Source organism: Rattus norvegicus, chromosome X, assembly GCF_021556685.1.
Source record: "Rattus norvegicus strain SHRSP/BbbUtx chromosome X, alternate assembly SHRSP_T2T, whole genome shotgun sequence".
Classification (NCBI taxonomy): domain Eukaryota; kingdom Metazoa; phylum Chordata; class Mammalia; order Rodentia; family Muridae; genus Rattus; species Rattus norvegicus.
This window is the reverse complement of record NC_141554.1, coordinates 66,350,683-66,375,423: the sequence shown is the minus strand read 5'-3', so window position 1 is coordinate 66,375,423 and position 24,741 is coordinate 66,350,683. Positions and strand designations below refer to the sequence as shown.

The window sequence follows — 24,741 nt, the reverse complement described above, 5'->3', positions numbered from 1 at the left end:
CCTGCTAAGACTGAACCCCCAGTGAACTAGTCTATGGGGGGAGGGCGGCAATGGGGGGAGGGTTGGGAGGGGAACACCCATAAGGAAGGGGAGGGGGGAGGGGGATGTTTGCCCAGAAACCGGGAAAGGGAATAACACTCGAAATGTATATAAGAAATACTCAAGTTAATAAAAAAAAAAATCAAAAAAAAAAAAAAAAAAGAAATGCCTTCCTTACTCTAAGTTGTTTCCATAGGCAGTTGAGCTTTAATGTGATGAACATTAGTCGTTTTATCCTATTTCCTTTCTCCAACACCTTAAAGTGGCTTAAAACAGTAAAAAATTGGCGGTTTAAAACGCTTTATTTGGAGAAAGAAGGAAATATAGGTGAGTTTCTTAATAGACCCTGGGTAAGGGCTGGGGGCAAATCTCAGTGACAGGATTGTCTACGTGGCATGTGCGAGCCTGCGGGCTCTATCTCTAGACACCAGAAGATAAGATCAAGAGTGAAGTAAGCACACAGAATGCAGGAGTGCGTGCTGTATCCATCAGCACTTTTGAGAGTCGGCCTACAAAAATGGCTTTAACTCTATGCAGCCCTAGCAACAAGGAGAATAAAGGTTGCCATTGTTCTTATGTTTAAGAAAAGAAGAAGAAGAAGAAAGCTATTGAAGAAAAAGGCCAGCACTCCTGGTGGCAAGTTCTGGAAGAAATTCCCTGCACAGTGCTACCCAAAAAGATTTGTTGCATGATGCAGTCACGGTTCCTACAAGTTGAACAACTGCTCCTGGATGAAGACAGTTTTGTTTTAAAGGGGTGCCTTCATAGCACTGTCCATGCAAGGCAGAGCCCCGCAGCAGCAGCAGCAGCAGCAGCAGCAGCAGCAGCAGCAGCAGCAGCAGCAGCAGCAGCAGCAGCAGCGGAGAAGAGCATTTCTATAAGGAATCCCCCATTACAGCAGCACCCAAAGGCAAGATTTGGAATGTGCAGACCACTGGTTCCTTACATGCAAAGTGGAGGACAACGCAGTGAACAGTGAGGCCAGTGAGTTCTACACTTTTTACAGTTGCTTTTCATGTCAGTAATCAAGAAAGGCAGCATTGCCAAGATCTAATTCTAACATGTGGATTTACACTCATTCCATCTCTGTCACGGTAAAGTATACAATGGCCGAAAGGGAGAGTACGAATTGGGTCGCCTGACTTACAGCTCACCTAGGTTTTGATCAGTGCCTTTCAGAATGTATTATCTAATTTTAGCTAAACAGATATTATAAGATCAGTTAGTGGCTTAAAACACTTCCTGCGATGAAGGGCTGGAGAGGTGGTTCAGTGGTCAAGAGCCCATACTGCTCTGGCAGAGGACCTGATTTTGTTTCCCAGCACCACATCCAGGCAGCTAACAACTGCTTCTATCTCCACCTCCAGGAGGATCCTATGCCTCTGCCCTCTGAAGGTGTGGACATTCATGTGCATACATGTAATTAAAAATAATAATGGTGGTGAGTCTTTCAAAAACCATTTCTTGCAATAAAATAGGAAAGCAGCACTGGTAAACAACAAGAAAACAACTGGTAAACAACAGGGCTGGGGTTGGCAATGCAGCTCAGTTGGCAGAGTGCTTGCTTAGCATTTAGGAAGCCATGAGTTTGATCCCCCCAGCACCACACAGAACCAGGCTCCATGTCACAGGCCTGCAATCTCAGGACTTGGGGAGGTACGGGCAGGAGGGCCAGAAGTTCAAGGTCATCCCTGGCAAGTTGGAGGTCAGTCTCAGATACATTAAACTCTGTCTTAAAAAAAATGAAAGGAGTCAAAAGGAAACGAACAAAACAGTAAACCACAGAAGAAGAAGAGAAGGGAGAGGAAAAGGAAGGAGGACAGCAGAGCTGACACCTCCACTGCCTGGGTGAGTTGCATTAGGCACATGATCAGGCACAACCAATGATGACTTAATCTGATCTCACGAGAAGACAGCTGAAATGAAAATTATCATAGAGAAGACTATTAGAAATGCCAAGATGTTCCAGTTTGAGCATATATCATACCTCAAGATATCAGCTAATGGAGGTACTATAAAGCTAATGTAATTATCATGGTATTCGAAAATGAAGCCTTCAGAACATGAAGGCAAATGATTCTTTTAAGTTTCATGTTTTGAGTCATAGGATACTCAACACAGCACTTTAAAAAAAAACATACTGTCACATGTAATGATAAATATTTAGAAGTATTTTTTCAGTTTCCTGTAGTCTAAAAGAGAAAAAAACTGTTCTTCCTGCCACCGTAAAACAAATAGCTCTAACATGAAGGTGAGAAAAAAAACGACGTCAAACTAAAACACATTCTTTTGTCAGAAAATATGTTTAGAAGACATATAGAAAACATTGCTGAGAATTGAAAGAAACAAGCATTAGAACAAATTATGTAGTGTGGGAGGTTTGCTATGCAGTCAGATTGAGTACAGCTATTTCTAACATGGCTCAGCTTGAAGTATGTACAAGATTGTATTTTAATAATAAAAGTGTTTTTTCTTGGCAATGGACAAATATGCTCCAAAGAAGGAATACTCTGCAAAAATATATGACTTCTTAAATGAAAACTAAGTTCATTATTTCAATCTTCAATGAGGGATGGTGCTGTCCTTGGAGTCCTGGTCTCTCAGTTATATGAGAAATATCAGTCTGTCTTCTTTATGGGACCTTCCTCTATTAGCCCTCAAAATGCTGCTCCCAGGCTCCCATCCTGGTAGATTGTGGGGTGAGGGAGAACAATTTAACCAGAATTCGTGGAGAGATACTCAGTGGATATGGGGAGGATTGGGTAGTCTTAACGACTGCTCCTTTGGTTCCTCTCTAAACCCTGGGTATCCACAGCATCTTGAACAACCCATGCCCCTCCCACTATGCTGACTTCTAATATCATTGGTGAGCTCTGCCAATCTCATTTTGTATTTTGTGGAAAGGAAACTATGTCGTACATATTACCTCATGTCTAGCTTGTGAGATTTAACTACATTCTTGTAGTTGGCCGTCTACTCTTCATTCTCGTTACCGTTAGATAGACTACAACTTATTTGCCCAGTCCTCTTCTACTGAGCATTCAGGTAAAACATACTAGGGGGGCTGGGTGGCTCTGACCATATGCACAAGTTTCTTTGGAGAAGGGTTGCTATGTCAAAGTCTTTTCCTTTGAGACTGGGATGCAGATCAGTGGAAAACCACATACCTAACACGGAAAAACCCTGAGTTCAATCCCCAGCATTGCAAAAAAATTGTACTTACTTTGAATTTCTAATTTTACTACAAAAAGCCTAGATATCAGATTTGGTTCCCAGTCCTGAAATTTAAACGTGTGACACGGGAGGTCTAAATACAGCATTCTGCAAAGTGCATTCCCACACATATTGTTTCTGAATCCTCTGGGGACTTGAGCAGGTAACTCATGGCTCACTGGTTTGAGGTGTGTATATAGTTTAGAAGTCAGACAGATCTAATTTGAAATCTCTGCTTAACCGGTTAGTATCTAATTTTGGGAGAAGTTTTTCCTTGATTTTCTTAGAGTGTGAAGAATTGCAATCTTATGTCATGAGTCTGTGGCCTGTTTGTATGTGTTTAACACATACAGAACATTCAACCCAGTGCCCAATACAGTGTGCCTATGAATGGCTGTACCATTTCTCTATCACCTACTGAGAAAAATGAGTAAGACCTCCAGCCTAGAACCAGTATAGAACAATTACCTTATAACTAAACAATTTGGAGCTACAATACAGTTTATTATTATGTGGCTGTGCCTGCAGTCACTATTAGGCATACTAGAGATGAAGCCCAGAGACCTGTGTGTCCTAGGAATGGGCTTTCAACATCATTCATTTGGCAATAAGCTCTACACATCATTCATGATGTTTCTATTAACCTATTATTGCTGTTGTTATTTTTCTTAAATGCCCATTTAAATAACCCTCAGCGTCCTTTTACACTGATGTCAGGTTCAGCATGCATGAATTACGGAGAGGAAAACAAAAACCCCAAGTCAAAGACTTTGGCTGGAGGGAGGAGATTATATGAAAATGAATCCTGCTCAATAGGCTAGCCCTGTGTGGCCCTGCACATTATTACACAGGCTCACACTACCAGGGCTTGCTGCTTTATTTTCTAATCACTGTGTTTTCAAGTCCGCCTTCAAGATCATTGAGTGCTAAACTGTCTTTCCCCAAGCAGGGTCAGCTTCTCCAGCCTCCCTTATAGCCCAGTTCATGCTGGGATAAAGAGGAAGGTAGGAATGTTAAAACAATAATACTATGGTCTGAGGCCAGCAACGGGTAATCAGACCCTAGCAAGGTAGAGGCTGTTACCTGGGAGATTATTGGAAGAAAATAGGCCTGCCTTGCAATGACTGACTCCATTCCTACCTTCCTTCCTTTTTCCTTCTCATCCTGCTCCCTGTAGTCACATGAAATAATTCTTTTTCTATGTTTATTTCCCTAAGATTCACTGAGAAGCTTTGCTCAGGCACTAGCTAAAGACACAAGAGCTTCAAGACTATTGTTTTTCCCGTTTCTGGGTTTTTAACCCCAAGCATTGAACTTAGATGGACAGCTTCTATTAAGGAAACTTCTCTAATTCAATGGGATAGTGCCAGGCCTCAAAGAAAGCCAGTGTTTCAAACTTCAGTATTATGAATCAGGTAAATTAGGAGACTATTATTCACATGAAGAGAAGATTCAACATAGCTTTCTTTAAACAATGAATAGAATGTAACAAATACAATTTGGAATACATTCGATCCTTTGAGGAGGCATCTGAGACAAAAAAAGCAGAAATCAGAAGAAGTGGTTTGTACAGCATTAATGGAAAATTTCAAAGTACTTTGTGAACATTTCTTACACATATTTAGCCAGTGTATCTTACCAAAAAAATAAATAAATAACATCATTCACCCTATCTTGTCTCCAAATGGATCAGATGAAACAAGCCAGGAGTGGCAGAGCCCTGAGTTTTGACTGGAGCAGCAGGCTGGACAGACAGAGAGCAGTGGATCACACTCTACAGTAAAACCATCACCTGTTTCACTCCTTTGGGGTGGTAGAATTGGAATATAGAAGAAATGTGATTTGCTCAAATCTACACAATAATTTCACGACAAAACACAGCAGGCATCAGTGAATAGAGACTAACTTTCAGCTTCACCAGGCCCTGGCCTTTGCACTTCAGACCGGGCCAGTTCCCTCTGGCTAATCTTAGGTTCTTCTTGTTGGCAGCTCTAATGCTCCAGAGGCCACGAATGACCTGGTTTGTTTTCTCTCATCATTCTGTCTTATCAAGAACCAGCATGCCCTTCCCCACCACCCCTATCTCCGTCTCTTTCTCTGTCTCTGTCTCTCTCTGTCTCTCTCTCTCTCTCTCTCTCTCTCTCTCTCTCTCTCTGTGTGTGTTTGCACGCACACGCACGTATGTATATGTGTGTAGATCATAGAGCCTCTTTTCACTCCACAGAGCTGGGATTATCAGCTTGTGACATCCCCACGTTCTAGATCAAATACAGATCTTCATACTTGTGTGATATTTTAGCCATTTCTGTCTCTTCCTACTCCCAGTCTAACAGCCTTTGAAAAACACTCTGTGACAGGATCCAACATTCCAGGATGCCACAAAATGATACTTGTGCATTTGCTAGAATCCAGCCACTACAACTTTCCTGTCTCTTTACAGACAGCAGCAGAATGCTATCAGATAAGACCCTCAACTTACACTATTCTTTCTCATAACTGGAACCCAAACTCACACAGCTTGACCAAAACATAGCCACTGTCTATCTCCTAAATCCAATCTGAAATTCTTCTTTCTGTCTTTTCACCTCATTTGCGCTCTCTGCTGACTTTGCATTTTCTCTCTGGGAACTTACCCTCCCCTTAGTACCCTGATCTCTCAGTCATTTGAGAAATACAGTTCCCTTTCCAATCCTTCCTCTGTTGGGTCTTTATGTGTCTTCCTTGGGATTCTGTCCTAGAAAGATCCAAGGATAAAAGTAGATTAATTTAGCCAAATTTCATGTACAGACAGATAAGAGTTAGGAATATTCTAATAGATTTAACTTGAGCAGTTCTGTTTTCTTCCCCCAAGAACACAATAATGTACATTGTTCAGTGTACATTGATTCTGTGCTAGCTGGTTTTATGTCAGCTTGACACAAACTGGTTATCGTCTGAGAAGAGGGAACCTTAATTGAGAAAATGCCTCCAGAAGACTAGGACCTGGTAGGCCAGTCTGTGGGGGTATTTTCTTGATTGATGATTGATGTGGAGGGGTTCATTTCTTAATTAGTAATCAGTGGGAGAGAGTTCATCCTATTGTAGGTTGGGATATTCCTTGGCTGGTGGTCCTGGGTTCTATAAGAAAGCAAGCTAAGCAAGTGGGGGTAAGCAAAACAATAAGCAGCATTCCTCCATGGCCTCTGTATCAGCTCCAGTCTCCAGGTCCCTATCTTGGCTTCCCATAACAGACTCTGAATTGCGATATGTAAGCCAAATAAGTCCCTTTCTCCCCAAGTTGTGTGTGGTCTTGGTGTTTCATCACAGCGATAGTAACTGTGACTAAGATAGAGTCCTAGAGTTAGCTTTGTCACAGAATTGTTTGGGGTGACAGGTGATTGGTTTTGTTAAGATTTTGTTTGTTTTACATGGGGTTTTTGATGTTGTTTTAAAAACAAAGACTTGTTAACCTTCCCATCTATCGTAACTAGGGTTTCTATTGCTGTGATAAAACATGGTGAGCAAAAAGCAACTTAGGGAGGAAAGGGTTTATTTCAGTTTACGCTTGCACACCACATTCTTATCACTGAGGGAAGTCAGAGCAGGAACTTGAACAGGGCAGGAACCGGGAGGCAAGAGCTGATGCAGAGGACACGGAGGACTGCTACTTACTGGCTTGCTTAACCTGCTATTTTTTGAGAACCCAGATACCAGCCTAGAGGTATCACCATACATAGTGAGCCAGGCTTTCCCAAATCAGTCATCAATCGAGAAAATGTACTACAGAATTGCCTATAGGCACATCTTTGTTTTTTGAGACAGGTCTCTCTATGTAACCCTGGCTGTCCTGTAACTTCCTAATGTAGACCAGGCTGGCCTTGAGCTCACAGACATCTACCTTCCTCTGCCTCCCAAGTGCTGGTATTTAAAGGTGTGTGCTATCAAGCCCAAGGCAAGACAAAACTTTTGGAGGCATTTTTCAACTAAGAGTCCCTCTGCCCAAATGACTCTAGCTTGTTTCAAGTTGGTATAAATCTAGACAAGACAACATCTTAGCCTCCAAGTGCTGGTATTCCAGGAGTGAGTCATCCACCATTAGCACTATCCCAAGGCATCTTACTTAGTAATTCTTTCAATCCACTTCCTTCTAAGGTGACCCATTTTCACTGTCATCAATTTGATAGCCACCTCTTCCATGCTGTTTCTACAAACTCTGCCTTCATTCAGTTCCAAAGTCTCTCCTGAGCTAACAAAGAACACTGACTAGATCACAGTAAATGGAAATCCCCATGGATGGCGCCTTCCACACACTCATCACTCCTGATGCTCCCTTGCAGTGACCACACTCACATGCTGGAGCCAGGAAAACTTGCCTTCCTTGACCCTGCCCCAACTCCAGACTAAATTACCAAATCCTGACATATTTGCCTCTTTAATATCTCCCAAGTTCCCCTTCCCCCATTTATGCCATAAACTAAAATGTATTAACTCTCATCTAGATTACTGCAATACCCTACTAACTGAAACAGAATAGCTTAACAAAGAAAATACAAGAGTATAAAATAGGAGGTGGTGGTTCAGCTTGCTATAGTGCATGTATGTATGGGTGCATTGAACACTGAAGATGTCTCTTTTGGCAGTACTGGGAGTTGAACCTAGGTCCTCATGGATGATAGGTAAGTGTTCTACCACTGAGCTATAATCTCAACGCTACGTGAACTGAACACTAAAAAAAAAGTACTTATTGTAGATCCTCAGAGCTCAAGATGAACTAGACTAGGTATAAAGGTGTCTGAGTTTACTCTAAAGCTGTATATGGCCACTGAGCACTTGAAACTGTATTCTGAATTGAAATATATGATAGGTTCTTTCTCTGACACTGGTGAAATGAGCCAATTCAAGTCAGATTAGATATATTAAAGGCAGGTTTATTGGGAAGCTGCTGTTGGACTGTCAAGTTCAATGGCCTCAAGAACCAAGGCCAGGGACATCATCATGGTGAAGGAGGGAGACAGAAGGGCACCTGCAGAGAGAGAAGAGCAAGAGCAAAAGAGAGAGGGAGGGTAGAAGGGAGGGAGAGGAGAGGGGGGGAGAGAGAGAGAGAGACCAACTTGTGTGGGTTATATAGTGGAAGAGCCTCTGGAAGAAGGGTAGCCCAGCCCCTTGGGCTGGAAAGTTCAGGGTTGGGGGCAGGCTTTGCCAGGTAGGGACTGAGGGATGCTGGGAAAACCTGGAGACCAGGTCTACTTTGATATGTAAAATATACACCTTAGTCCATTGTTCCAGGGTCCAAAACCAAACAATATATTTTAAGTATAATATATAGTGTATTTTAGACTTGTATGAAAAACAAAGCAGTAGAAGATGGCCCAGTGAATAGGAGTACTTGTCACCCAAGCTTGATTGTCTGAGTTCAGATCCTTAGAAACCATATGAATGCTAGATGTAGTAGCCACATATCTGTAATCACATGTGCCATTTTATGAACCATCACACACAAACAGCTACACACATATTATTTGTACATATATATAATATAATAATACTTTTATATGGATGGCATGTTGACATAATATTCATGATACATGGCACTAAATAAGATACATCATGGGGACTGGAGAGATGGCTCAGCAGTTAGGAGAGCTGACTGCTCTTCCAGAGGTCCTGAGTTCAATTCCCAGCAACCACATGGTGGCTCACAACTATCCTAATGGGATCCTATGCAGTATTCTAGTGTGTGTCTGAAGACAGCTACAGTTTACTTATATATAATAAATAAATAAATCTTTAAAAATGATACATGAATACAATTTTTTCATTTCAAACTGTGGCTGTTAGATAATTATAAATTGCACATATGGCTTGAATTCTATTTCTACTGGATAGTTCTGTTCTAAAGGCTGGAGTGTGCCACTTACAATAGGTCTTTAAGAGACCATAAAAATAGACTAGTTCCTGTTGCAGGCATGCATGTGCCTATGTATGTATGCGTGTGTGTGTGTGTGTGTGTGTGTGTGTGTGTGTATGTGTGTGTGTGTGTGTGTGTGCATGCATGTATCTGTATGTATATGTGGGGATATACATGTGTATTGCAGAGGCCAGAGAGTGCATGCTTGTTCTCAATTGCTTTCCACATTATATTTTGAGAGAGTCTCTTACTGAACCCGAAAATCACCAGTTCAGCTAGATTGGCTGGCCAGTAAAATCCTCCCATCTCCATCTTCCCAGTACCGGGATTATAAGTGTGTGCCACCATGCCCCAGCTTTTACATGAGTGCTAGGAACCAAACTCAAGTCTTCATGTTAGCAAAGCAAGCTCTTTAACAACTGAGTCATTGCCCTAGCACCAGACTGATCCTTTTCTTGTCCCAAAATACAGCTGAAGCTTAAAAAATGTAATCTCAAATGGTGGGACTTATCTTAACTTGGGGATAATGTTAACAGAGCCCTCTCTGCTGAGAATTTCTTCCACTCAATGGATAAAATATGGCTTTTTAAGAAGGCCCAATATATTAAGGTCACAGTTACAAGAAGTTTCTCTTAAGGGATTTCAGCATCCTGGTAAACATCCACATACCAGACTACTGTCTTCTATTAAGTGAGAATGGTTTCTAAAGCTTGGGGCTGTACAGTCACTTCTTTTATTTCTCTGCACGTCACTTGGTATATTGCTGCATTTAGAAGTTGTCACCCTTTGGACGGTTGTGAGTCTGCTTGGTAAGGGACTGAGTTTTCTGTCACTTACTTCCAAAACTCCTATATCATCGGTAAATCCTCTGCATTGCCTGAACGGTGACCTATGCACCTTTTTGGTTTCTATATGCCCAAACACAAAATAAAGCAAAGTACTAACCTTTTATTTGATTTAAGCTTTTTTTTTCCTGTAAGGAATTTACCATTAGACAAATGGGTGCTTAGGAAAATAGTGAGATAAATAAATTCATTAATTCCATGGGTAATACACCTGACTATTATCAATCTGTAAGAAATGGGTATTGCATTTGGACATGACCCAAAAGGAAAATGTCTAACAATAACCTTGGGCAGAATTCCAGTTGGCCATAGTAAATACCCAAGGAAGCTTATGTTCATTTATTTGTACCAATACAGCACATTAAAAGCATCTTGCTTTTAAAATGTATGCTGCTCTAAGTGGCTACATAGATGATGATACTAGTAAAGGAAATAGAGCAAGAGCTAGAAACCCAGTCATCTTTTTTAGTACCAGTGGGTTCGTATCTACATCCCAACTGACATAATGCACCTTTTCTGCAAGGCAGTAGTCTCTTGGCACTGCTCCACTTTGAAGTAAAACCCCAAATGAACTATTGCTAACGTGGCACACTGAACCAGCTCTTTTTATTTTCAAGTCCTCCTACGCTGATCAGTGCCACATCCATCTTCATGTAAGTGGACTTTGGTAGAGTAGAATTACAGCTTTCTTCTGACAACAGAATGTACCCCAAGAGGAACTTGACCAAGGTCATTAACTAAATCCTCAAGCAGACAGCTTTTAGGACAGCTAGTCCTTGTTAGGAAGGGTTTGTAGGTCCCAGAGGATTAGTCTAGGCATAGTCAGAGGGTTGGGACATTTTGAGGACAGTCAAGGCCTGTAAAGAATGCTCCTCCCTAAGAGATAGGGTTCCAAGGAGAGTAGTTACATCATCTCCCCCAAGACCCCTCAGCTTTTCTTCTTCAAATCCAAGCTCCCGAATCACCTTGCATTATATTTAAATAGGAAACATTAAGTAACAGAAAACCAGTCAAGAGTAAATATCATAATAACGAAAAGTTCTCAGAAATATCTCCAACTGGATACCATGGTAATATGGGCAATAGGGTTATACTCTTAAGACATAGACTACCATAAAAGCGAAATGATTTTCAGTGATTATTTTTATAATTTCTTCAGCAGTAATTACTCTATTTGGTCCTTTCTTTTTCTACGTTTCTGCAATGTAGAATAAAGCAGCTGCAAAGACTACATGTTTCCCCTTTACAAACATTTCACCTGAAAGTATGATTCCATAGCATCGATAGCATTATTCATTTGCACCTAAAATATGGATTGCTTTAAAGCCTTGTTTATTCAGGAAATCCCGGTCTTCCTTTCAACGATTTGGAAAAGATCTGACATCAGAGTTAATTTCTGAGTATTCGAGTTTCACTCCTAAGCTGGCTTCTTCTCTCAAACCCTTCCCATACTTTCCAAAGTTACTTATTTGACCCAATATCCATACCCTGTTGACTGTTGGTGGCTATAATCCGGAATGACCCGAATGTAATTAGCTAGGGTGAATAGGAAAACGCAAACTTTATAACATTTGAATGATGGAATTCTTAGCAGTGCTTCATGATCAATAGAAAGAACCAAAACTCCAGGAAATGGTAGTTTGCCATTTTCCTGTCCCACTCCCTCTCTTCATCAAAGACCTTATTAAGTAGTTAGCATGTGTCTTAGTTACTGAAGGAAAGTCCCAGGCAAAGGAAAGTTTAGTTATGATAAATAAGTCAAAATATAGGACATAACCAACTCTACAGTGGAAGTTTGCTCCTAACAAAAGAGATGCTTCACAAAATCTAGTTTAAGCAGGTATTTAAATAGTCAATTTCAGAAGCCCACAGAAACATTTTATCAAAGTAGATCAAAACAGTTATTCCAACAGTTCAGTTTTGGAACACACCTCTTATACCTCTGCTGTGCTTGTATCACCCCAACCCCCACCCCAGCCCCAAAATATAGGAAGACACTGCATCTTACTTGAATATATTCTACAGGTATGAACTTATAATTTGCAGGTAAACTGCTCTGGGCCCTTCAAAGCGATCTTTAGGGAGTTACTTAATTTCTCTGAAGGAATTCTGTCAATCCCTTATTTCTGCATGTGTGGAAGGTGAAGGGAAGGCACTGCTGGGTTTGGTTCTTGTCAGTTAGCACATGAGAGAAGCTGTCAGAGTCGAAAGGGAAAGGGGAAACTGAATTTATTCCCTTCTGGGATTACCTCTGCATACCCCTCTCAAGCCAGCTAACCAAGGAACAGAGGAGCTAAAAGGTGAAAGGGGAGAAAAGACATGAAAACTCGGCTCTGAATACTGCCTTTCTCTCTGCTGCCCTAAGATATATGGTTTCAAGTTTGTATATTGCACTTATTTTAAAAAGTATATTCTGAGAGATTCTGTAACACACCTAGAGCAGTCAGTTTTCTCCACTGTTAAACCATGAATTGTTTAGTGGCCCAGAGGAATTTTTTAATAACCAACTTATCAGGACAATTTATATGACAGAAGTGCACAGAGGCCACATGACTATGTCAGTCAGTCACTGGCTAATGGGCTAAGAAGTAGTTAATATTCAAATACTCTAAAAGCATGCCTCAAAATATAGAAACTGCTCTAATATATCTCCCCCTGGTTATCTGATTTCAGAAAGTTGATCCAAACCTGCCTTCCAACCCTTATTAAGAAATAACAGTTCAATAACGAATTAGCAATGAAATCTGAAATCCAGATCAGGTGGGGGCTCCCATAAAATTCTACACCAAAAAAAAAAAACCTTAAAAAATGTCTCCAGGGGTTGGGGATTTAGCTCAGTGGTAGAGCACTTGCCTAGGAAGCGCAAGGCCCTGGGTTCGGTCCCCAGCTCCGAAAAAAAAGAACCAAAAAAAAAAAAAAAATGTCTCCCTAGTCTCAAACTGTACAGCCAATCAAAACACGTTATGTTTTAACTTGGGAGAAATCCTTGAAGAAAGAATAACTCTAGTGTATGTGTCTTGGATTTGGGGGTTCAAAGAGCACTATCCCCAAGTTGTATAGAATTTCAAGCTTCAGGAAACCTACAACCCATTTGACATGTTTTCTTTTTAATTCCTTGAGGCCACGTTGCTGAAGTGGTTGAGAAGAAACTTCCCCATTTACCTAAAGGGTAGAACAAGTGTGAGAGAAGCTCAGTGGAGACACAGTTACTGAGAGAGAAGCAAGCTCTAGCCTTCTGTTCTGTACTTTCATTCTTAAAGGCATGCATCCCCATTCTAAATAAATAAATGTAGCATCTCCGGGTTGCCATTGCCTGACTAGAAACCTTCAGTCTCGTCCCGAAAGGTTCATGCTTCATTTTAACCGCACGTTATTTCTATATGCATCCCCAAGGTATTATTTGTTTATTTTGAAAATATCAAAGGAATGAGGGTGTTTTGTTTTCATATAGTTTTCGTTTGGCATTAGGTATTAAAGGAAGGAAGGAAGGAGGGAAGGAAGGAAGGAAGAAAGAAAGAAAAGGAAAGAAAGAAATCGTTCCTGAGCTAGAATTTAGAACTTCACCAGGGAAGCAGTCCAAGGTTTGTGAAGAAGAAAACCATTTTAAAACTGTGACAATGCACCTAAAAGGGGGGTGGGGGGAAGGTCATTCTCTCTCCTCCCAAAGCACAAAAAAACATAACATATCCCCAGTAGCCCGTTTCCTACCCAGCCAATACAATAATGCTTTGTAAGCTGAGAACTGTGTCCGGTATAGGAGCTAAGTATAAACAGCTGAGAAGGATTAGGCTGCAGCTCCATTCTCATTTACATGAAAATCCTGTAAGCATCGTTTTCTCCTCGCTGGCTGCGGGCACAGAAGGAACTCTTTTGTGCCATAGCCACGCATACATTTCCATCCTTTGTCTTTACTTACCAGTCGAGGCTGTGGGCATGTGTGCTCTATTTCCTCCATGGTTTCTGAGGGAGGCTCATTGGAAAGGGATTTTGGGATACCTGTTTCTGACTCAGCATCAGTGGTAAGTACTGGCATGGCCAGTGAATGCTCCCTCCAGCTCTACACCCTCTGGGAGTCTCCTCCCAGGCAAAGAATGTTTTCTTTGTCACGTATTTTTTTCTCTTCCCTACCCATCCCCCTTCTTCTTCCCTTCTTTTTGTCTTCCCTGGGGGGAAGTAAAGAGGTTACCCCCCCCCCACAATGCACACACCACCCCTTTCTTTCTCGGAGAAGCCCAGAGGCAGGGCCTCAGTTTATCACTATAACAACCAGACAGCACGGGAGCGTCTGGTGCGGATACAGTATCCTCATTTGCATGGAGCGCGCTGGTTGGTTACTGTCATCATAGTACCACTCCACCTGGGAGCGGCCAGGGCCCATTGGCTGGCCTGCCTTACCCACGGGGCCTGAACTTGCTGCTTTTGTTTTTTTGTATTTAATTCACTTGTGAAGGTCTCTCGGTGCCTGTTAAGGACTCCCTGCACTTCTTCGATAAGATAAAGCTGTTTCCTGAGGTGCCCCAGACGCGTCGCAAAAGAGCAGAGTTATAAAGGACCATTCCCTGGCATGAGTGTATGATGCAGTTATAGTCAGAATATTTGCTAAATAGGAATCACTCTGAAGGCAGAGCCACTTTAAAGCCCCAAACTACTAGGTCAATTGCCAGCTGACTCCTGAGGGCTTGTCAGGGAACTCACTGTGGACACCTGAATGTTCACCTTCTGGACTGCATAAAACAGGAACACTGGCAGCTGCCTAAGGCCTGTTGTAACCCTGGAGTCTATCCCTGGGGCTGCTAAGGAGGAACTTTGAAGGAAGTAGGTTGTCTGACAGCCTGCCTCCCAGGTCTGACTGCTCTCTCTTCCTCCCTCAGCCAGCCTTTCCCCCTTAGTCTTACTGTCATCTGTTCCACAGTACACTTATCTAATATCCCTATATCCCTATAGTATAGGGCCTATACTTCTATCCAAGTGCTCGTGGCAATCTGAGAGAGAGAGAGAGAGAAAAAAAAAGAAACAGAATGATGTGCCTTAGTGTTTCCATTATCCTAGAACATCAGTGCAAGAGGAGCAGTCTGAAGACACACTCCAAGGGAAGAACTTACAAAAGTGTTTGTTCTAATGAAATGCCATGTCTAATATTAGTAAGAAATAAAATCACTAGTATTTGTTAAGCACAGGTGCAGTGCCAAGTACTTTACTTAGATCTTCTTTAATCTTCATAAGAACCCAAAGCAGATCCTATTATTATCCCTACGTTCTAAGTAAGGAAATTGCAACTTAGAGTAATTGCTTAGGGTCTCAAAGTTCATAAGCAATGGAGCTGGCATTTGAAGAAAGGGGGGCAGGGATACAGCAAGTGTAGCAGAAAAGAAACTAAGAAAGAATCTACTTAAGCCAAATAAATCCTTATGCTTCTAAAGCTTTCATTTATTTGTCTCTAACTATGGTTTCCATCTAAGTGTGGCCCCAGCACAGCAGTGAAAACATCAGAATCATCAGCCAGGAATGTGTAGGAATGAAAATTATTGGTCCCATGACAGATCCAAAATCAAATTTTGGAGGTTTGAGATGGGCTTGCATTTGCATTTTAATGAGCTTCTAGGTAATTGTGATGCTGCAGGTATGGGGACCATAACGAGAAACAGTAGTTCAAAGGATGGAATAAATATCAGTCCCATCTTTCTTATAGAATTGAGGAGGATCGAATAAATACATTATCACTCTCCATGAATTCAAACCTGCCTTGCTAATGTAAAGAGATACTTTTTTATTACTTCTTAAATAAACAAAGGGCTAGCCCTAAAAGAAGAAAAATAGGTACTGTAACAGAATATTGACCATTAAAAACCTGTCAATTTAAACCAGGTGAGGTGGTGTGCCTTTGGTCCAAGCACTCCAGAGGCAGGGCCTCTGAGTTCAAGGCAAGTCTGGTCAACAAAGGAAGTTCCAGGACAGCCATTGCTACACAGAGAAACCCAGTCTTGAAAAACAAAACAAAACAAAAGCATGATCCAGTTTATCATAGCAATGTCCCACCAAGTTCTGTCTTAGTTGGGGTTTTGTTGCTATGAAGAGACACCATGATCATAGCAAATCTTACAAAAGAAAACATTTAATCGGGGCTGGTTTACAGTCCATCATCATCCTGGCAGGAACATGGCAACAGGCAGGCAGACGTGTTCTGGAAAGGTAGCTGAGAGTTCTACATCTGGATCTGCAGGCAATAATTTTGTTTGGAGAAATACGGAAGACTTTGGGACTTTGAACTAGAAAAGCAATTGGACACTTTATGTGGTACTTAATGGTCATCCTAGTAGAAGTATGAAAGATAGTGGTGCTGAGGGTGACTTGAACTGTAGGGGCCCAGCTCAAGAGGTTTCAGAAAAGAAGAGAGTGTTAGCATGTGGCCTAGAGACCATTCTTGCAATATTTTGGTAAAAAGCATGGCTGCTTTCTGCCCTGGTCCTAAAAATCTGCCTGAAATGAAACGAAGAGTTACGGATTCATAGCTTTGGCAGAGGACATTTAAAAACAACCTAGTATTGGCTGTTTCCTGGTTATTAATGGCCATATTATACAACTCTATAATGAAAAGGAACAAGCTAAGCAAGGAAAAATATAAAATGTTCAGTTTGAGGAAAAAAAGAACAGCAGGGAAAGGCTTAAAGAAAAACTGAATAAAGGGAGCGGTAACCTCAGAGCAAGACCCAGCCATCTAAGCTTCCAATCTAAGAAAAGGAATTAAAGGAAAGCTTAGGGCCAGGCATGGTGGCGTACACCTTTAATCTCAGCGCTCTGGAGTTAAAGGGTGCCAGATCTCTGAGTTCGAGGCCAGTCTGATCTACAGATAGAGAGTTCTAGGACAGCCAAGCTTAGACAGTGAAGGAGACCTGGTGAAGATGTATTTAAACAAGGGGCCATGGTCCGGCCCCAGCAAGCAGCTTTGACCACATAGTTCTGGCTTTAGAGTGGAGGATACAAGAAAGGGGTTATGAAATCTCCCTCCAGGTCTAAGTAAAGCCACTGAGGCCAGGCATGTGGCAGGGGTGTCCTGACATGGAGGCCTAGAGAGGCCCTTGTGAAGCTCTGAAGGTGAAGTCTGATCGCCTTGAAGACCCTAAGATGTTGGAGATGCCAGAGCTGTCCCCAGAGGAACCTGCTGAGGAAAGAAACCAAGGGATGCTGCTGACAGGGAGTGGAGCCAAGGTGAGAGAAAGAAGTGTATTGCAAGCTGAAAGGAGTTGGAGATCTGAAGAACCCTTTGACATCAGCCATGGAGATGCAGAGTTTGCCCAGCTGTTTGTCTGTCTTGCTTTGGCCCAGTATTTCCTCCCTCTGCTCCCTTTCCTCCCCTTTGGAATGATGATTATATCCTATGTCTTTGTATGTTGAAAGTATGTGATCTGCATTTTCATTGTACAGGTGGTTGCAGTTAAGAGTCTGTATGAGCATCACAGGAGACTTAGAACTTTTAAACAGACGTTTAAATGTTGTTCAGACTGTGATAGACTCTAAGGACTATTGAAATTGGACTGAATGTTTTCTGCTTTATGGTCTGGCTACAAGCCTATGGGAGCCAGGGAGTAGAACGTGGTGGTTTGAATATGACAGTATTATGGTCTTGTTGGAGTAGGTGTGGTCTTATTGGAGAAAATATGTCCCTGGGGGTGGGATTTGAGGTCTCAGATGCTCAAGCCAGGCCCAGTGTCACTCTGTCTTCCTGCTGCCTGCTGCTTCAGCTACTTTTCCAGCACCATATCTGCCTACGTGCCATCATGCTTCCCACATGACAATGGATTAAATCTCTGAAACTGTAAGCCGGCCCCAAGTAGATGTTTTTCCTTTTTAAAATAAAACCCACCTAACTTGTCAGTTTAAATCAGAATGACATCACTCACTTGACAGTTTATCGCCTATGCTTAAGAGAATTCTAGGGACTAGAGAAATGGCTCAGTGATTAGCAGTACCCACTGCTGCTTTTGCAGAGGCTCTGAGTTCAGTCGCGAGCACACATATTGGACACCTCACAACCACCTATAAGTGCAGCTCCTGGGAGATCCAATGCCTCTGGCCTCCAAAAGCACCTATATTCACATACATATACCTACCACAGTCCAACACCCACCCCATGGACACATGAATATAATATAATTTAAAATCTCTTTGAATAAAAGAGACCTCCAGTGGTGCAAAAATCCCAACTACTGTTGGGTCCTCTTGAGAAGGGTCTTCTCCTTCCTATTCTACCTGCCCTTCTAGAAGCACAAAACACCTTAGGCCACAGGTTTTGCTCTACTGAGATGATCAGCAGGGAAAAAACAACCCCTGCACTACATTTTAAAATTGAAAAAAAATCACTTTATTCATTTTAAAATTGAAAAAAAATCACTTTATTGTAATGAACGCACAAATAAAGACATCATACAACTAGATTAAAGTAGCCACTCCAAAAAATAAGGTTGGTCAGTCCCAAACTCTACAAGACAATGATCTTTTACTATAGGGTTAGAATAGTTATTTTGAAGTCCTTGTGCTTCACTTGGGCTTTTACATTTTCATTGTTATTTAAAACCCCTCTTTTACCTATGGTGGATGATGAGAGTGTCATTGTCACTCTTGATATTTCCATCTGGATTCCCCTGCCACCCCTACCCCACAGGAAGTGGTTGTCAGAGTGTTGTGCCCTGAGGAGCAGCCCAACAGTCGTGGCAACTCTGGAGACATTCTCACTCCTCCCAGACCTACTGGACGAGAATGGAGCCTAGGAATCTGGGACTTTAAGAGAAACTCCTGGTTTAGTAGGTATTGTAACACATGCTAAATTTTGTGAACCACGAGCTAGAGTCACTTGTTCACACTGGCAAGCACCTAACTCCCAGAGTATACTGAGTGAGTGAGCTGCTGGTATGGTTAATTGGTCCTCTGATTCCCTCTCTAGAATAAGAGGCTCACCGTAAGGTAAGAAGTTTGCTTGCTACATTGGAGATAAAGCTTCAGCTGTGTTAGTACAGAGTTGTGGACTGGAGTCATAAAAGTGTTTTAAATAGAAAGCTGGTAAAACATATCTTATTCCAAACAACATTAATTGGTTACTACAAAATACTGATATTTGGCCTATTACATATACAAATTTTTCAGACAAAATTGATAATTTTACTCTTTACATGCTTTTGTACTTCCTATATATTTGTGCATACAACCCATAGGAAATGCGCTTACTGTATTTATAGGTGGTTCATCTAATGAAAAGGCTACAGGTACGATTGGATCACTTGTTTATTCTCTTGAGTTTCTATTGCTTCAACACAGATTATTAAATTCCGTAGTTTAGCCACTGTTTTTAAATCAAACTTTCAATTCATATACTGATAGCCAATGTGTGGCTTATGGTTTACAATTGATTAAAAGGTTTTATCTTTTTAGATACTACTAGCTCTCAAATTTTACAATTACTTAATGCTTTATTAGAGACAGGTTTTCTACTTAAAATCAGTGAGTGATTTCAGTGTTAAATTAAAATTAAATAAAAAAAAAAGAAGTTTGCTTGCTAGTTGAGTTCTGATGTCTAGCTGGTTCCTAAAGCCCCCTTGCCCCAGAGCTTGAACCACACAGTCTTACACCCCGAGCTGTCTGCATTTCTGTCTCAAATAGGGCAGATACCTTCCCCTCCCCTGTACTCCTTCACTGTCCCAGCAAAGCAAAGGCTGCTTCTCCATAAAGTGTGGATCTTCATTGAGTCCTCCATGTCAGACTCTTTTTTTTTTTTTATTGTTTTTTGTTTGTTTTTTTTTTCCGGAGCTGAGGACCGAACCCAGGGCCTTGCGCTTGCTAGGCAAGCGCTCTACCACTGAGCTAAATCCCCAACCCCCATGTCAGACTCTTACTCATTCTATGTTCTCCCCAGCTTTGGCTTCATATTCTCCGAGAGTCAGCTAACCAAGGCCTCGCCTACTCATCCTACTCCAGCCTACTCTTAGCTTTTTTCAGACCCTTTCTCTACAGCTGCGATTACAGCTGTGCGCCACCATGAACACATTATTATTGTAATTGGAGAAAAAGAACATTACTTCCGTCTAAAAGGCATATGAGGTTGGACACATGTTAGCACATGTGTAGCTAGAAAGGCATATGGATGTCAGTGCAAAGAAATAAGGAAGCAGAAGCAAGGAACAAGGCTGTGGTTTGCTATGTGTAGTTATCAGAGGCAGAGGAAATGTGCTGGGGCGGCTGTTCAGAAACTTCTCCTCCCTTCCCCTGGTCGCTTCTAGATTTTATAACGTATTTCTCTCCTGTTGAATTTCATTTGAGTCACATCCCCAGTTGTCCCTCTGTGGCTCAAAGTTAAGGTCTAAACCCTGACAGTCTGGAGAAAAGCAGCCATGTAAAGTAATGAAACCTATGCACAAATCCTTTTCATCTATTCCAGGAAAATCTTGGTAATAAACAGAATTCACAATGGGAAGCATGGAACCCCCCCCCTTTTTTGTAGTGCTTTCCCTCATTAGACAGTATCATTGTAGCACAAAGTCTAATATTGCAAACTTTCAAATGAATGAACAGATTTTGTGTTTAGGTGATTTAACCAACATTGCATAGTAAATGATAAAAGTCCAAATTTTTTGAATGAAAGTTAAGCCTTTCCACTACGCTACACTGGTTTACTGTTCAATATAACTAGATTTACTTTGTTAACAAAACCTTGGGCCGTTCAACTGTATCTCTTCCTTCATTGTATCCTTTACTCCTTTACTATGGGTGTCATGGAACATGAGTCGCTCTTTACTTTGATTTGTACGGTTCATTTCAAATCTGTATAAGCCTGGATCTGAACTTATCACAGGTACTCACATTTACTTCTGACAGAAAAATCAAACATTTGGGTTAATAATGAGGTTAATACAAGGCCATGATTCATAAAGACATCTGGAGGTGGGGGGACTAGAAAACAAAACAGAGCTTCAAACTTATTATTCTTGAAAAGAAAAAGGATCCAGAAGATAGAATTGAAGTGGTTTGTTTCATTCTTAAATGTCTTTTCTTTTTAAGCTTCTGTAGTAATGAAGAAAGAGTTAGCTTTCACCCGTTTGTTTGAGCAAAATGCATTGATTCTGAGCACTGTTTTGTGGCACTAAGGCACAACAACAGAAACCCATCACATCAAACCTACAATATAGGGAAAATGTGGCTGATAAACTCGGATCTAATATCTTATCTTTAAAATAAACAGGCTGCCAGCAGGCTCAGCAGGCACAGGCACTGCCAAGCCTAATAACCTGACTTTGATCCATGGGATCCTCAGGGTATAAGGAAAGAAGCAACTCCCGCAAGCTGTCCTCTGACATCCACACTCATGCTATGGCAAGTGAGTGACAGACAGACACAGGGACACACACATGCACACACCACATACATAAGTGTAATTTCTAAAAGGTATTTAAGAAAACCTTAAAATATTTGAAACTCCAAGTTCTTGGTGCCAAAGGGGACAGACAGCAGAGCATTAATGACTACACCTGTGTTTAAGAAAGTCTTGAAAAGAAATACATTTTTCCCTCAAAATGCAATAGATATATCTAAATACTAATGATTACAACTCAGTAGAAATATGATATATTTTGTTTTACTTTTATAAACCAGATATAATGGGGACTTGGGGCAGAAATTAGAGTTGCCATTTGCTGTAAAAAAAAATCCTTCTTACTGACATGAGCAGCTGTGTAGTCAGTAAAGAATTATTGTTGCTGTCACTTGGTGGGATTTATAAACACTTTTATATTCTAAGTGCTTTACAATCACTTATTGTCTAATTAATATCTAATCATCTGTTTACAAGTAATAATCACACATGTAGTGCAGTTTAATCAAAACTCCAAGTGCCACCGACATCACACTCAGGATGCTGTGTACATTTTGGTCCCTCCCTCATGGGATTTGAGTCTAACATGTGACTGAAGCACAAAATGCTATAAACAAAAAATGGATAAAAATTCCCCACTTGGATTTGAGCACACTTTAAAGGTAAAACTTTTGCATACTTAAATGCATTGAATGAATGTCAGCAGATAAGTAAAACTCTAGTTTTCTACTCTTTTTTTTTAATTTTTTAAGATTTATTTATTTATTTATTTATTCATTAATTATAGCTGTCTTCAGGACACACCAGAAGAGGGCATCGGATCCCATTACAGATGGTTGTGAGCCACCATGTGGTTGCTGGGATTTGAACTCAGGATCTCTGGAAGAACAGTCAGTGCCCTTAACCGCTGAGCCATCTCTCCAGCCCTAGTTTTCTACTCTTAATAGCTTAATTTCATGTGTCTATGAAATTTTCATTGCTTAACCCACAGCATCGGATGGTACCTTGTTTGTTAAACATGCAAAGCCAGACACCAACTTATTGAAACTTCTAGTCATAGTCACAGTCACAGTTTTAGTGATTTTAATAAAAATCAAATGTACCAAAAGGGAAGGATCTTTAAGTTATTAATTTAACCAGGTTCAAGTCAAACGCCTGCTAGTCTTCATTCTTCACCTTAAATGGTATACTGCTCTATCCCATCCATATCACCACATGCTACTCTAGACACAGTCACAGAACCACGAAAGGATTGAAGTACATGTATGATACGTATAGTAATCTAGCTTTTCCCATTCCAATGAGTTTTCTTATATTTTTGGTTGTGAGCCTAGCCTTTAACGGCTGAGCCATCTCTCCAGCCCCCAATGAGTTTTCTTATAAACAGAATTGTTAAGTTGGAGTACTTGCTTTTTTCAAGGCCTTTGACATGTATTTTTTTATACCATTACCTAATTATCCTCCAAAATGTTTGATTACAGCCACAGTTTCTTATATCCAATTAACACAGCTGTCTTCCTTGGTCAGCATCTGCCATAATTAGTTCTATTCTTTCTTTAAAAATAAAAACAGACAGCTCTCACTGTGTAGTCCAGATATTAACTCACTACCCTCCAGACGTCATGACTCTACTTCCCGAGGTTTGGGGTTATAGACGTACCCCACCATGCTCATGGTTCTGGTCCTTTCTGCTGTTTCAACAAGACTCAGTTTCCCAATCCTGCAGCATATACTGCAGGGTCCTGGGGGTTTTCCTAGGGGTCCTCCAAGTGTGACACCAGATGAGTCTGACAAGCAAAGAAGCAATCAAGACTAGATCAGTATAGACACATTCATTCCCAAGCAGATTGTTACTATGATCTTGGATTTTATACTAATAAATGATCTTGTTTCCAGTGCGACCTTCTCACAAAATCTGCACTCAAATTCTTTGAATGCCCACAGAGAGAGTTGGTTGAATCTTTGGTTAGTTTCCTATGAATGCCGTCACAATTTGTCACAAAGTTAATGGGTTGACAACTGTAGGAATTTATTATCTTAAAGTTCTAGAACAAAGTTAGAACCTAAAGTGAGTCTCCCCTGAATAAAAATCAATGTGGCCACATGATTGTTCTGGAAGCTTGAAGGGACAATCTGGTTCCTTGCCTTTCTGACTTCTAGATGTTGCTCGTCTTCTGTGGCTTGCTTTCTTCCCTGAATGAACCAGCAATCATAGCCCTCAAGCTTCTGCACCAATAGTCTCCTCTTCCAAATCTCTGACTTCCTTCTTTCACTCAGAAAAACTCTGCTGATGTCCTCGAGTCATCCGGATAATCCAGAGATGCTTTTCCCACCTCGAGATCTTAAATCACATCTGTAGGGTCCCTTTTGCCATATAGGGTAATATTGTCCCAGCTTCTGAGGAATAGGATGACATCTTTGGGAGGCTATTGTTCTGTTATTCTTCCGGCCACATATTCCTTAGGAGGAGCCTGACCTGATATCTCATATTGAGATATTCAGAAGAATACATTGCGTGTAGTTTCAATACTTAGCAATTATGAGACCCTGCTGTCAGGTACAGGCACGATGCCCAGTTTCCTGATAACAAGCAATACTTGAAGACACTAAATGATTCTCCTAGGATCTTGGAACTTGTACACAACTGGGTTTCAAATCCAGGGCTGAGGCACTTCAGAGGCTTGGTTCACTGCACACTGCTTCAGTAGCTCAGTGTATGCTCCGATCAGTTTGCTCTCTTTGGATAGCTCTGGGAGCTTTTCATTTAATTTGGATTTAATAATACAAATTAGCCAGATAAAAGCTTTTTAAGCCCCATATATCTCCTATTTTACTCAATCAGAAGATGTCAACATAGAGCACCAGGAAACATACATTGAAGATATCCCCTGGCTGGGAATGCAGTGCAGTCTCAATAGTACAGCATTGAGCCTGAGATAGCCTCTGAGGTCTATCCACAGCCAGAAAAGAAAAATGCCCTTCACATCCCCCACCAATCTTTCAGAAAGTTGCATGGCCATCACCACAAGAGTTGCTCTGCAGTATGATGTGAAATGAATTCATTGGGGCCTCTTCTTTGTAAATGGCATGTAAATCTCTAAAAGATAACAACTGGCAAAAAAAATATCTTTCCCAAGCCCCACCAGTATACCAAATGCCCTATTTAAAAAAACAAAAACAAGACCATAACACTTTGTGGTCTTAAACTCAAGATTTGCATCATTGTTTTACCCCATAAGGTTCTTCGGATGGTTATTCTTGGTTGTCAACTCGACTATATCTGAATCAACTAAAACCCAAATGGCTGGGCACCTGGGAGAGATTTTTCCTTAATTAAATCATTTGAAGTGCCCCTTCCCATTCTGGCCTGAATAAAGCAGGCTCTTGGACCAGTGACAGCC

The 24,741-nt window shown here is 41.1% G+C and overlaps 1 protein-coding gene across 2 annotated transcripts in view; it reads right to left on the bottom strand.

The window, feature by feature from the left end:
* Pcyt1b (phosphate cytidylyltransferase 1B, choline) overlaps nt 1-24,741 on the bottom strand; it is a 98,992-nt gene that overhangs the window by 58,016 nt on the left and 16,235 nt on the right. The window contains 1 exon segment of one of the 2 annotated variants that reach the window (NM_173151.2): nt 13,901-14,027. The exons of the other annotated variant lie outside the window; for it this stretch is intronic. Within the exon segment in view, the coding sequence (NP_775174.2) occupies nt 13,901-14,017 (117 nt within the window). The 5' untranslated portion in view covers nt 14,018-14,027. 2 annotated transcript variants of the gene reach the window in all.